The sequence below is a fragment of the Erinaceus europaeus genome, chromosome 20, assembly GCF_950295315.1.
Source record: "Erinaceus europaeus chromosome 20, mEriEur2.1, whole genome shotgun sequence".
Taxonomy (NCBI): Eukaryota; Metazoa; Chordata; class Mammalia; order Eulipotyphla; family Erinaceidae; genus Erinaceus; species Erinaceus europaeus.
In genome coordinates, this window is record NC_080181.1 from 55,297,668 (window position 1) to 55,311,641 (window position 13,974).

General features: G+C 49.6%; 1 protein-coding gene and 2 long non-coding RNA genes across 6 annotated transcripts in view; 1 reads left to right on the top strand and 2 right to left on the bottom strand.

The window, feature by feature from the left end:
• Positions 1–13,974, top strand: part of LOC132534869 (uncharacterized) — a 51,403-nt gene that overhangs the window by 11,557 nt on the left and 25,872 nt on the right. The gene's annotated exons all lie outside the window — the stretch shown is intronic.
• The window catches only part of LOC103117496 (milk fat globule EGF and factor V/VIII domain containing), a 48,637-nt gene that overhangs the window by 10,358 nt on the left and 24,305 nt on the right, over positions 1–13,974 (bottom strand). For all 4 annotated transcript variants that reach the window (XM_060179410.1, XM_060179411.1, XM_060179409.1 and 1 more), the window contains exons 4-6: positions 1,959–2,140; positions 1,528–1,683; positions 868–1,012 (exon numbers count right to left, since the gene is read on the bottom strand). In XM_060179410.1, the coding sequence (XP_060035393.1) occupies positions 868–1,012; positions 1,528–1,683; positions 1,959–2,140 (483 nt within the window). The remainder of the gene's footprint in view (positions 1–867; positions 1,013–1,527; positions 1,684–1,958; positions 2,141–13,974) is intronic.
• On the bottom strand, positions 8,033–11,526 carry LOC132534872 (uncharacterized). Its single transcript, XR_009546618.1, has 3 exons — positions 11,510–11,526; positions 10,395–10,989; positions 8,033–8,119 (listed from the first exon to the last, which is right to left on the bottom strand). It is a non-coding gene; the product is annotated as an uncharacterized LOC132534872 (long non-coding RNA).

Here is a 13,974-nt window from a genome sequence, read left to right on the forward strand (position 1 = left end):
TCTCATAGACACACACACACACACACACACACGCTTTTTTTTTGCCTCCAGGGTTATTGCGGGGGCTCAGTGCCTGCACCACAAATTGACTGCTCCTAGAGGCCATTTTTTCCCTTTTGTTGCCCTTGCTGTATATTGTTGTTGTTATAATTATTGTTGTTACCACTGTTGTTATTGGATAGGACAGAGAGAAATGGAGAGAGGAGGGGAAGACAGAGAGGGGGAGAGAGAAAGACAGACACCTGCAGACCTACTTCACTGCTTTTGAAGTGAGCCCCTTGTAGGTGGGGAGCTGGGGGCTCGAACCAGGATCCTTATGCTGGTCCTTGAGCTTCGCGCCATGTGTGCTTAACCTGCTGCACTACCACCCCCCACCGAATTTTTTTAAGAACACAAATATCAATACCAGGTTTTAAGATCTAGTGGCTGCACTTGAGAAATAGTTTATGTGAGCCTCACTTTCCTCTAACTCATTCATTCATTCATTCATTCATTCACTCATGTATGGCATCCTCTACTCATCAAATTGCATAAAGCATGTAAGACCCAGGCCCTGGAAACATTAGAAAACAAAACAAACAAAAAAGAAAAAAAAAAGAAAGAAAGGACTTCCTGCCAAGTCAACACGGACATTGCACATCTAGAAATAGAGCGGCAAACTCCAGAAGCTCAAGGGACCATCAGAAGAAGGGAAACACTTTAAACCTTTTGTTCTTATCTGCCAGTCAGAATGCCAAGACTAGGCAGGCAGTGAACAGGTACCCAGGTCCCGGGTCCTGATACCAGCTCCTGAGCCCAGATGAGAACAGAAGGGGAAAGGCCACCTCCCAACACCATCCTCTGACCCCCTCCCCAGTACCCCCTCACCAGTCAGCTTGCAGCCCAGAAGCTCAAAGCGCAGGGTGCAGCCCCGGTGGCAGATGATGGGCACCAGCCTCACGTACTGCACCTCCAGTGGGGAGTCAAACAGGTTGACCTTCAGACCATTGTTGTCCATATTACCCCAAAATATCTGGGGGGGGGGACACACAGTGAGTCTAAGTGGACCACCCTGAATGCAGAGTTTGCTCTCACATGCTCCCTGGAATTCTGGGGCCTAAGTCTAAACCCTTGTGTCACACTGGACCACCTGCAATCACTAGAGTGCTTGTGTGTAACTAGGAAAGGCACTCCCTTCCTCGGACGCTGGAGAAGAACAGCTTATCCAGACACAGGTACCCGACACAGCCTATCTCGGCAGTGGCAGCCTTGAGCAGAGCTCAGTGTGGCAGCACTGCAGGCCAGGAACACAGCCCAGCTCCAGCACCGAAGCCTCCCTCCACCACCACTGAACCCATCTGAGCCTGGCTGGTCTCAGCTAGTAGGTGGGGCTATGCTTTGACCCACAGGAGGGGGGGCATGAAGACCCAGCTTGTGGTCTATCACCCCAGAACCCTCCTCACCCTCAGGGACCCTCCAACATCACTGAGGGCCTGGGGATGCAACTGCAGCCCTTCTTAGCCCCCCACCCCCACCCAGCAACCTCACCTTGTCTGTCGTGCCCTCCGGGTTCTTGATGAACTGGAACTGACGTCCATCCTGGCTGTAGGCCACCTTGAAGGACTTGAGGTACTCGGCGCTGCCCGCACGGCTGGCGCCCTGTGTCACCACACCTGTTACCCGAATTTTCCTCAGCAGGTTCACCTGGACCCGGGCAGTGGGGAGCTTGGTGGCCTTGTCCCTGGGCCACCCACCCCAGCAGGACAGACAGACGGGCTGTTCTCATGAGCCTCTCCTGTGGGCTCTTCACCCAGAGCTCAGGGAAGGCACTGTCCAGCGTGCTGTCCCCCTAACCCTGCCCCCAAGATGGCCTATAGAAACCCCCCCGTGGGAGTCTGCTCCCTCTCCCTGGAGGTCCATGATGGCCCCTCCTCCTGGCAGCCCCAAGGGCAGCTCAGACCACACCCACATGGCCAGACCTGGATCCAGGGGTTCCTGTCATAGTTGCTGGCGGTCCAGGCGTTGATGACGCCCGTGCGGTGCAGACGGGCCAGCTCCGGGGCCCAGCGCTGCAGCCCCAGGAAGCCCAGTTGCATGGAGGAGGCGGAGATCTGTGCGTCGGAGATGGCGCCCGTCTCCATGCCCAGCGGCATGGCGCAGACTGTGGGGAGGGGTGGTCAGGGGGCACCCACATAGGGAAGCTCTGAGGACTCAGGCCAAGCAGAAAAAGCCAAGGATTGAGTGTGGGAGAAGAGAGGCAGCAATTATGGGGTGCAGGGCTGCCAACGCTCTCCTCTCACAGGCCATGAAGCTGGCAGATAGCGGGCAGCCCTCTAGATGCAGTGACTCGGGGTGAGGATGTCGTGGAAAAATTCTTCTGTGTGCTTCCCCCAGCAGGAAAACCACCACACCCAGTTCCAGGCTTCCCAGGACAGGGCGAGTGGGAAATGGAGACCTACGGTCACAGTGTACAGTGCTAGCACTAAGCACAGAGCTATCGGCAAATCTGCCTGCAATGTCCTAGAATTCCCCCCCCACAGTGTACAGTGCTAGCACTGAGCACAAAGCTATCGGCAAATCTGCCTGGAATGTCCTAGAATTCTCCCCCTACAGTGCACAGAGCTTCGACTGAGCACAGAAATATTGGCAAATCTGACTGGAATGTCCTAGATTTCCCCCCTTCAAAGAGTACAGTGCTTGCACTGAGCACAGAGCTATCAGCTAATCTGCATGGAATGTCCAAGAATTCCCCCCACTATAGTGCACAGTGCTTCAACTGAGCACAGAAATATCGGCAAATCTGCCTGGAATGTTCTAGATTACCCACCCACATTGTAAAGTGCTTGCACTGAGCACAGAGCTATCAGCAAATCTGCCTGGAATGTCCTAGAATTACCCCCTACAGTGCACAGTGCTTCGACTGAGAACAGAAATATCAGCAAATCTGCCTGGAATGTCTTAGAATTCCTCCCCGCCCCACAGTGTACAGTGCTTCCACTGAGCACAGAGCTAACAGTTAATCTGCCTGGAATGTCCTAGAATCCCCCTCCACACAGTGTGCTGTGCTTGCACTGTACACAGAGCAATCGGGAAATCTACCTGAAATGTCCTAGAATTCCCCACCTTAGAGCACAGTGCTTAGACTGAGCACAGAAATATAGGCAAATCAGCCTCGAATGTCCTAGATTCCCACCCCCAAAGTGTACAGTGCTTGCACTGAGCACAGAGCTATCGGCAAATCTGCCTGGAATATCCTAGAATTCGCCCCCCCCTGACAGTGTAGTGCTTGCACTTAGCAAATACCTATCGGCAAATAAGCCTGAAATGTCCTAGAATTCCTACCCACACAGTGTACAGTGCTTGCACTTAGCAAAGAGCAATCAGCAAATCTGCCGGGAATGTCCTAGATTCCCCCCCTGAAAGTGTACAGTGCTTCCACTGAGCACAGAGCTATCGGCAAATCTGCCTGGAATGTCCTAGAATCTCCCTCCACACAGAGTACAGTGCATGCACTGTACACAGAGCAATCGGCAAATCTGCCTGGAATGTCCTAGAATTCCCCACCCTTCAGTGCACAGTGCTTACACTGAGCACAGAAATATAGGCAAATCTGCCTGGAATGTCCTAGATTCCCCCCCCCAAAGTGTACAATGCTTGCACTGAGCACAGAGCTATCAGCAAATCTGCCTAGAATATCCTAGAATTCCCCACCCCCACAGTGTACAGTGCTTGCACTTAGCAAAGAGCTATCGGCAAATCTGCATGGAATGTCCTAGAATTCCTACCCCCACAGTGTACACAGCTTGCACTGAGCACAGATCTATCGCAAATCTGCCTGGAATATCCTAGAATTCCCCCCCACAGTGTACAGAGCTTGCACTGAGCACAGACCTATCAGCAAATCTGCCTGGAATGTCCAAGATTTCCCCCCACCCAAAGTGTACAGTGCTTGCACTGAAATCAGAGCTATCAACTAATCGGCCTGGAAGTCCTAGAATTCCCCCCACTACAGTGCACAGTGCTACGACTGAGCACAGAAATATAGGCAAATCTGCCTCGAATGTCCTAGATCCCCCCCCCCAAAGTGTACAGTGCTTGCACTGAGCACAGAGCTATCGTCAAATCTGCCTGGAATATCCTAGAATTCCCCGCTGGACAGTGTACAGTGCTTGGACTTAGCAAATAACTATTGGCAAGAGTGCCAAAAATGTCCTAGATTTCCTACTCCCACAGTGTACAGTGCTTGCACTTAGGAAAGAGCAATCGGCAAATCTGCCTGGAATGTCCTAGATTTCCCCCCTTGAAAGTGTACAGTGCTTGCACTGAGCACAGAGCTATCGGCAAATCTGCCTGGAATATCCTAGAATTCACCCCACAGTGTACAGTGCTTGCACTTAGCAAATACCTATCGGCAAATCTGCCTGAAATGTCCTAGAATTCCTACCCCAAAAGTGTACGGTGCTTGCACTGAGCACAGAGCTATCAGCAAATCTGCCTGGAATATCATAGAAATCCCCCCCACCCACGTTGTACAGTGCTTGCACTTAACAAAGAGCTATCGGCAAATCTGCCTGGAATATCATAGAATTCCCCCCCACGGTGTACAGTGCTTGCACTGAGCACAGAGCTATCGGCAAATCTGCCTGGAATATCCTAGAATTCCCCGCCCGACAGTGTACAGGGCTTGCACATAGCAAATACCTATCGGCAAGTGTGCCAGAAATGTCCTAGAATTCCTACACCCACAGTGTACAGTGCTTGCACTGAGCACAGAGCTATCAGCTAATTGGCCTGGAATGTCCTAGAATTCCCCCCAAAAGTGTACAGTGCTTGCACTTAGCAAAGAGCTATAGGCAAAACTACCTGGAATGACCTAGAATCCCCGTCGACACAGTGTACTGTGCTGGCACCGAACAAGGAGCAATCGGCAAATCTGCCTGGAATATCCTAGAATTCCTACCCCCACAGTGTACAGTGCTTGCACTAAGCACAGAGCTATCAGCAAATCTGCCTAGAATGTCCTAGAATCCCCCTCCACACAGTGTACTGTGCTTGCACTGTACACAGTGCAATTGGCAAATCTGCCTGGAATGTCTTAGAATTCCCCACCCCCTCAGTGCACAGTGCTTAGACTGAGCACAGAAATATAGGCAAATCTGCCTCGAATGTCCTAGATTCCCACCCCCCCAAAGTATACAGTGCTTGCACTAAGCACAGAGCTATCGGCAAATCTGCCTGGAATATCCTAGAATTCCCCCCCACAGTGTACAGTGCTTGGACTCAGCAAAGAGATATCGACAAGTGTGCAAGAAATGTCCTAGAATTCCTACCCCATTTGTACAGTGCTTACACTGAGCACAGAGCTATCGGCAAATCTGCCTGGGATATGGTAGAATTCCCCCCCACCCACGGTGTACAGTGCTTGCACTTAGCAAAGAGCTATTGGCAAATCTGCCTGGAATATTGTAGAATTCCCCCTCCCCAGGGTGTCAGTGCTTGCAATGAGCACAGAGATATCGGCAAATCTGCCTGGAATATCCTAGAATTCCCCGCCCGACAGTGTACAGTGCTTGCACATAGCAAATACCTATCGGCAAGTGTGCCAGAAATGTCCTAGAATTCCTACCCCCACAGTGTACAGTGCTTGCACTGAGCACAGAGCTATTGGCTAATCTGCCTGGAATATCCTAGAATGCCCCCCCACAGTGTACAGTGCTTGCACGTAGGAAAGAGCAATCGGCAAATCTGCCTGGAATGTCCTAGAATTCCCCCGCCCTTCAGTGCACAGTACTTAGACTGAGCACAGAAATATAGGCAAATCTGCCTCGAATGTCCTAGATTCCCATCCCCCAAAGTATACTTGCTTGCACTGAGCACAGAGATATCGGCTAATCTGCCTGGAATATCCTAGAATTCCCCACCGGACAGTGTACAGTGCTTGCACATAGCAAATACCTATCGGCAAGAGTGCCAAAAATGTCCTAGAATTCCTACCCACATAGTGTACAGTGCTTGCACGTAGGAAAGAGCAATCGGCAAATCTGCCTGGAATGTCCTAGATTTCCCCCCTTGAAAGTGTACAATGCTTGCACTGAGCATAGAGCTATGGGCAAATCTGCCTGGAATATCATAGAAATCCCTGCTCGACAATATACAGGGCTTGCACATAGCAAATACCTATCGGCAAGTGTGCCAGAAATGTCCTAGAATTCCTACCCCCACAGTGAACAGTGCTTGCACTGAGCACAGAGCTATCGGCAAATCTGCCTGGAATATCTGGGAATTCCCCCCACACACACACACAGTGTACAGTGCTTGCACTCTGCAAAGAGATATCGGCAAATCTCCCAGGAATGTCGTAGAATTCCTACCCCCATGTGTACAGTGCTTACACTGAGCACAGAGCTATGGGCAAATCTGCCTGGAATGTCCTAGATTTCCCCCCTTGAAAGTGTACAGTGCTTGCACTGAGCACAGAGCTATGGGCAAATCTGCCTGGAATATCATAGAAATCCCTGCCCGACAATATACAGGGCTTGCACATAGCAAATACCTATCGGCAAGTGTGCCAGAAATGTCCTAGAATTCCTACCCCCACAGTGAACAGTGCTTGCACTGAGCACAGAGCTATCGGCAAATCTGCCTGGAATATGGTAGAATTCCCACCCAACCACGGTGTACAGTGCTTGCCCTTAGCAAAGAGCTATCGGCAAATCTGCCTGGAATATCGTAGAATTCCCCCTCCCCAGGGTGTCAGTGCTTGCAATGAGCACAGAGATATCGGTAAATCTGCCTGGAATATCCTAGAATTCCCCACCCGACAGTGTACAGTGCTTGCACAGAGCAAATACCTATCGGCAAGTGTGCCAGAAATGTCCTAGAATTCCTACCACCACAGTGTACAGTGCTTGCACTGAGCACAGAGCTATCGGCTAATCTGCCAGGACTATCCTAGAATGCCCCCCCACAGTGTACAGCGCTTGCACTTAGGAAAGAGCAATCGGCCAATCTGGCTGGAATGTCCTAGATTTCCCCCCCTGAAAGTGTACAGTGCTTGCACTGAGCACAGAGATATAGGCAAATCTGCCTGGAATATCCTAAAATTCCCTCCTCACAGTGTACAGTGCTTGCACTGAAAACAGAGCTATCGGCAAATCTGCCTGGAATATCCTAGAATTCCCCGCCTGACAGTGTACAGTGCTTGCACATAGCAAATACCTATCGGCAAGTGTGCCAGAAATGTCCTAGAATTCCTACCCCACAGTGAACAGTGCTTGCACTGAGCACATAGCTATCGGCAAATCTGCCTGGAATGTCATAGAATCCCCCTCCACACAGTGTACAGTGCTTGCACTGAGCACAGAGCTATCGGCAAATCTGCCTGGAATATCCTAGAATGCCCCCCACAGTGTACAGTGCTAGCACTTAGGAAAGAGCAATTGGCAAATCTGCCTGGAATGTCCTAGACTTCCCCCCCTTGAAAGTGTACAGTGCTTGCACTTAGCACAGAGCTATCGGCAAATCTGCATGGAATATCCTAGAATTCCCCGCCCGACAGTGTACAGTGCTTGCACATAGCAAATACCTATCGGCAAGTGTGCCAGAAATATCCTAGAATTCCTACCCCAACAGTGAACAGTGCTTGCACTGAGCACATAGCTATCGGCAAATCTGCCTGGAATGTCATAGAATCCCTCTCCACACAGTGTACAGTGCTTGCACTGAGCACAGAGCTATCGGCAAATCTTCCTGGAATATCCTAGAATGCCCCCGACAGTGTACAGTGCTAGCACTTAGGAAAGAGCAATCGGCAAATCTGCCTGGAATGTCCTAGATTTCCCCCCCTTGAAAGTGTACAGTGCTTGCACTTAGCACAGAGCTATCGGCAAATCTGCCTGGAATATCCTAGAATTCCCCCCCACACACAGTGTACAGTGCTTGCACTTAGCAAATACCTATCGGCAAATGTGCTTGAAATGTGCTAGAATTCCTAGCCCCACAGTGTACAGTGCTTGCCCTCAGCAAAGAGATATCAGCAAATCTGCCAGGAATGTCCGAGAATTCCTACCCCCACAGTGTACAGTGTTTGCACAGAGCACAGAGCTATTGGCCAATCTGCCTGGAATGTCCTAGAATCCCCCTCCACACAGTGTACTGTGCTTGCACTGTACACAGAGCAATCAGCAAATCTGCCTGGAATGTCCTAGAATTTCCCCCTACAGTGCACAGTGCTTAGACTGAGCACTGAAATATAGGCAAATCTGCCTTGAATGTCCTAGATCACCCCCAAAGTGTACAGTGCTTGCACTTAGCAAATACCTATCAGCAAATGTGCCTGAAATGTCCTAGAATTCCTACCCCCACAGTATACAGTGTTTGCACTGAGCACAGAGCTATAGGCAAATCTGCCTGGAATATCCTAAAATTCCCACCCCCACAGTGTACAGTGCTTGCACTTAGCAAACAACTATCGGCAAATCTGCCTGGAATGTCCTAGAATTCCTACCCCCCACAGTGTACAGTGCTGGCACAGAGCACAGAGCTATCGGCAAATCTGCCTGGAATATCCTCGAATTCCCCCCTACATTGTAAATTGCTTGCACTGAGAACAGAGCTTTTAGCAAATCTTCCTGGAATGTCCTAGAATCCCCCTCCACACAGTGTACAGTGCTTGCACTTAGGAAAGAGCAATCGGCAAATCTGCCTGGAATGTCCTAAAATTCGCCCCCCTTCAGTGCACAGTGCTTAGACTGAGCACAGAAATATAGGCAAATCTGCCTCGAAAGTCCTAAATCCCCCTCAGAAGTGTACCATGCTTGCACTAAGCACAGAGCTATCGGCAAATCTGCCTGGAATATCCTAGAATTCACCCCCCCGACAGTGTACAGTGCTTGCACTTAGCAAATACCTATCGGCAAATGTGCCTGAAATGTCCAAGAATTCCTACCCCCACATATACAGTGCTTGCACTAAGCACAGAGCTATCGGCAAATCTGCCTGGAATATCCTAGAATTCCCCCCCCACAGTGTACAGTGCTTGCACTCAGCAAAGAGATAATGGCAAATCTGCCAGGAATGTCCTAGAATTCCTACCCCCACAGTGTACAGTGCTTACACTGAGCACAGAGCTATCGGCAAATCTGCCTGGAATATCCTAGAATTCCCCCCACCACGGTGTACACTGCTTGCACTTAGCAAATACCTATCGGCAAATCTGCCTGGAATATCCTAGAATTCCCCCCCACAGTGAACAGTGCTTGCACTGAGCACAGAGCTATCAGCAAATCTGCCTGGAATCTCCTAGAATCCCCCTCCATACAGTGTACTGTGCTTGCACTGTACACAGAGCAGTCGGCATATCTGACTGGAATGTCCTAGAATTCCCCCCCCTTCGGTGCACAGTGCTTAGACTGAGCACAGAAATATAGGCAAATCTGTCTCGAATGTCCTAGTTTCCCCCCCCCAAAGTGTACAGTGCTTGAACTGAGAACTGAGCTATCGGCAAATCTTCCTGGAATATCCTCGAATTCCTCCACCCCAACAGTGTACAGTGCTTTAACTTAGCAAATACCTATCGGCAAATGTGCCTGAAATGTCCTAGAATTCCTACCCCCACAGTGTACAGTGATAGCACTGAGCACAGAGCTATCGGCAAATCTGCCTGGAATATCCTAGAATTCCCCCCACACACAGTGTACGGTGCTTTTACTTAGCAAAGAGATATCAGCAAATCTGCCAGGAATGTCCTAGAATTCCTACCTCCACAGTGTACAGTGCTTGCACAGAGCACAGAGCTATCGGCCAATCTGCCTGGAATATCCTTGAATTCCCCCCCACAGTGAAAAGTGCTTGCACTGTACACAGAGCAATCGGCAAATCTTCCTGGAATGTTCTAGAATCCCCCTCCACACAGTGTACTGTGCTTGCACTGTATACAGAGCAATCGGCAAATCTGCCTGGAATATCCTAGTAATCCCCCCCTTCAGTGCACAGTGCTTAGACTGAGCACAGAAATATAGGATAATCTGCCTCGAATGTCCTAGAATGCCACCCCCACAGCATACAGTGCTTGCACTGAGCACAGAGATATTGGCTAAACTGCCAGGAATGTCCTAGAATTCCCACCCACACAGTGCACAGTGCTTCGACTGAACACAGAAATATCGACAAATCTGCCTGGAATGTCCTAGATTTCCCCTCTAAAGTATACTGTGCTTGCACTGAGCACAGATCTATCAGCTAATCAGCCTGGAATGTCCTAGAATTCCCCCCCAAATGTACAGTGCTTGCACTTAGCAAAGAGCTATAGGCAAAACTACCTGGAATGTCCTAGAATCCCTGTCCACACAGTGTACTGTGCTTGCACCGAACAAGGAGCAATAGGCAAATCTGCCTGAATGTCCTAGAATTCCTACCCCCACAGTGTACAGTGCTTGCACTGAGCACAGAGCTATCGGCAAATCTGCCTGGAATATCCTAGAATTCCCCCACACACACAGTGTACAGTGCTTGCACTCAGCAAAGAGATATCAGCAAATCTGCCAGGAATGTCCGAGAATTCCTACCCCCACAGTGTACAGTGTTTGCACAGAGGACAGAGCTATCGGCCAATCTGCCTGGAATGTCCTAGAATCCCCCTCCACACAGTGTACTGTGCTTGCACTGTACACAGAGCAATCGGCAAATCTGCCTGGAATGTCCTAGAATTCCCCCCCCTACAGTGCACAGTGCTTAGACTGAGCACAGAAATATAGGCAAATCTGCCTCGAATGTCCTAGATTCCCACCCCCCCAAAGTATACAGTGCTTGCACTAAGCACAGAGCTATCGGCAAATCTGCCTGGAATATCCTAGAATTCCCCCCCACAGTGAACAGTGCTTGCACTGAGCACAGAGCTATCAGCAAATCTGCCTGGAATCTCCTAGAATCCCCCTCCATACAGTGTACTGTGCTTGCACTGTACACAGAGCAGTCGGCATATCTGACTGGAATGTCCTAGAATTCCCCCCCCTTCGGTGCACAGTGCTTAGACTGAGCACAGAAATATAGGCAAATCTGTCTCGAATGTCCTAGTTTCCCCCCCCCAAAGTGTACAGTGCTTGAACTGAGAACTGAGCTATCGGCAAATCTTCCTGGAATATCCTCGAATTCCTCCACCCCAACAGTGTACAGTGCTTTAACTTAGCAAATACCTATCGGCAAATGTGCCTGAAATGTCCTAGAATTCCTACCCCCACAGTGTACAGTGATAGCACTGAGCACAGAGCTATCGGCAAATCTGCCTGGAATATCCTAGAATTCCCCCCACACACAGTGTACGGTGCTTTTACTTAGCAAAGAGATATCAGCAAATCTGCCAGGAATGTCCTAGAATTCCTACCTCCACAGTGTACAGTGCTTGCACAGAGCACAGAGCTATCGGCCAATCTGCCTGGAATATCCTTGAATTCCCCCCCACAGTGAAAAGTGCTTGCACTGTACACAGAGCAATCGGCAAATCTTCCTGGAATGTTCTAGAATCCCCCTCCACACAGTGTACTGTGCTTGCACTGTATACAGAGCAATCGGCAAATCTGCCTGGAATATCCTAGTAATCCCCCCCTTCAGTGCACAGTGCTTAGACTGAGCACAGAAATATAGGATAATCTGCCTCGAATGTCCTAGAATGCCACCCCCACAGCATACAGTGCTTGCACTGAGCACAGAGATATTGGCTAAACTGCCAGGAATGTCCTAGAATTCCCACCCACACAGTGCACAGTGCTTCGACTGAACACAGAAATATCGACAAATCTGCCTGGAATGTCCTAGATTTCCCCTCTAAAGTATACTGTGCTTGCACTGAGCACAGATCTATCAGCTAATCAGCCTGGAATGTCCTAGAATTCCCCCCCAAATGTACAGTGCTTGCACTTAGCAAAGAGCTATAGGCAAAACTACCTGGAATGTCCTAGAATCCCTGTCCACACAGTGTACTGTGCTTGCACCGAACAAGGAGCAATAGGCAAATCTGCCTGAATGTCCTAGAATTCCTACCCCCACAGTGTACAGTGCTTGCACTGAGCACAGAGCTATCGGCAAATCTGCCTGGAATATCCTAGAATTCCCCCACACACACAGTGTACAGTGCTTGCACTCAGCAAAGAGATATCAGCAAATCTGCCAGGAATGTCCGAGAATTCCTACCCCCACAGTGTACAGTGTTTGCACAGAGGACAGAGCTATCGGCCAATCTGCCTGGAATGTCCTAGAATCCCCCTCCACACAGTGTACTGTGCTTGCACTGTACACAGAGCAATCGGCAAATCTGCCTGGAATGTCCTAGAATTCCCCCCCCTACAGTGCACAGTGCTTAGACTGAGCACAGAAATATAGGCAAATCTGCCTTGAATGTCCTAGATTCCCCCCCCAAAGTGTACAGTGCTTGCACTTAGCAAATACCTATCAGCAAATGTGCCTGAAATGTCCTAGAATTCCTACACCCACAGTATACAGTGCTTGTACTGAGCACAGAGCTATAGGTAAATCTGCCTGGAATATCCTAAAATTCCCCCCACAGTGTACAGTGCTTGCACTTAGCAAACAACTATCGGCAAATCTGCCAGGAATGTCCTACTAGAATTCCTACCCCCACAGTGTACAGTGCTTTTACTTAGCAAAGAGATATCAGCAAATCTGCCTGAAATGTCCTAGAATTCCTACCGCCACAGGGTATAATGCTTGCACAGAGCACAGAGCTATCGGCAAATCTTCCTGGAATATCCTCGAATTCCCCCCCACATTGTAAAGTGCTTGCACTGAGAACAGAGCTTTTAGCAAATCTTCCTGGAATGTCCTAGAATCCCTGTCCACACAGTGTACAGTGATTGCACTTAGGAAAGAGCAATCGGCAAATCTGCCTGGAATGTCCTAAAATTCGCCCCCCTTCAGTGCACAGTGCTTAGACTGAGCACAGATATATAGGCAAATCTGCCTCGAAAGTCCTAAATCCCCCCCAAAAGTGTACAATGCTTGCACTAAGCACAGAGCTATCGGCAAATCTGCCTGGAATATCCTAGAATTCACCCCCCCCCGACAGTGCACAGTGCTTGCACTTAGCAAATACCTATCGGCAAATGTGCCTGAAATGTCCAAGAATTCCTACCCCCACATGTACAGTGCTTGCACTAAGCACAGAGCTATCGGCAAATCTGCCTGGAATATCCAAGAATTCACCCCCCCCCCGACAGTGCACAGTGCTTGCACTTAGCAAATACCTATCGGCAAATGTGCCTGAAATGTCCAAGAATTCCTACCCCCACATGTACAGTGATTGCACTAAGCACAGAGCTATCGGCAAATCTGCCTGGAATATCCTAGAATTCCCCCCCCCACAGTGTACAGTGCTTGCACTCAGCAAAGAGATAACGGCAAATCTGCCAGGAATGTCCTAGAATTCCTACCCCCACATGTACAGTGCTTGCACTAAGCACAGAGCTATCGGCAAATCTGCCTGGAATATCCTAGAATTCCCCCCCCACAGTGTACAGTGCTTGCACTCAGCAAAGAGATAACGGCAAATCTGCCAGGAATGTCCTAGAATTCCTACCCCCACAGTGTACAGTGCTTACACTGAGCACAGAGCTATCGGCAAATCTGCCTGGTATATCGTAGAATTCCTCCCACCACGGTGTACACTGCTTGCACTTAGCAAATACCTATCGGCAAATCTGCCTGGAATATCCTAGAATTCCCCCCACAGTGAACAGTGCTTGCACTGAGCACAGAGCTATCAGCAAATCTGCCAGGAATCTCCTAGAATCCCCCTCCATACAGTGTACTGTGCTTGCACTGTACACAGAGCAGTCGGCATATCTGACTGGAATGTCCTAGAATTCCCCCCCCTTCGGTGCACAGTGCTTAGACTGAGCACAGAAATATAGGCAAATCTGTCTCGAATGTCCTAGTTTCCCCCCCCCAAAGTGTACAGTGCTTGAACTGAGCACTGAGCTATTG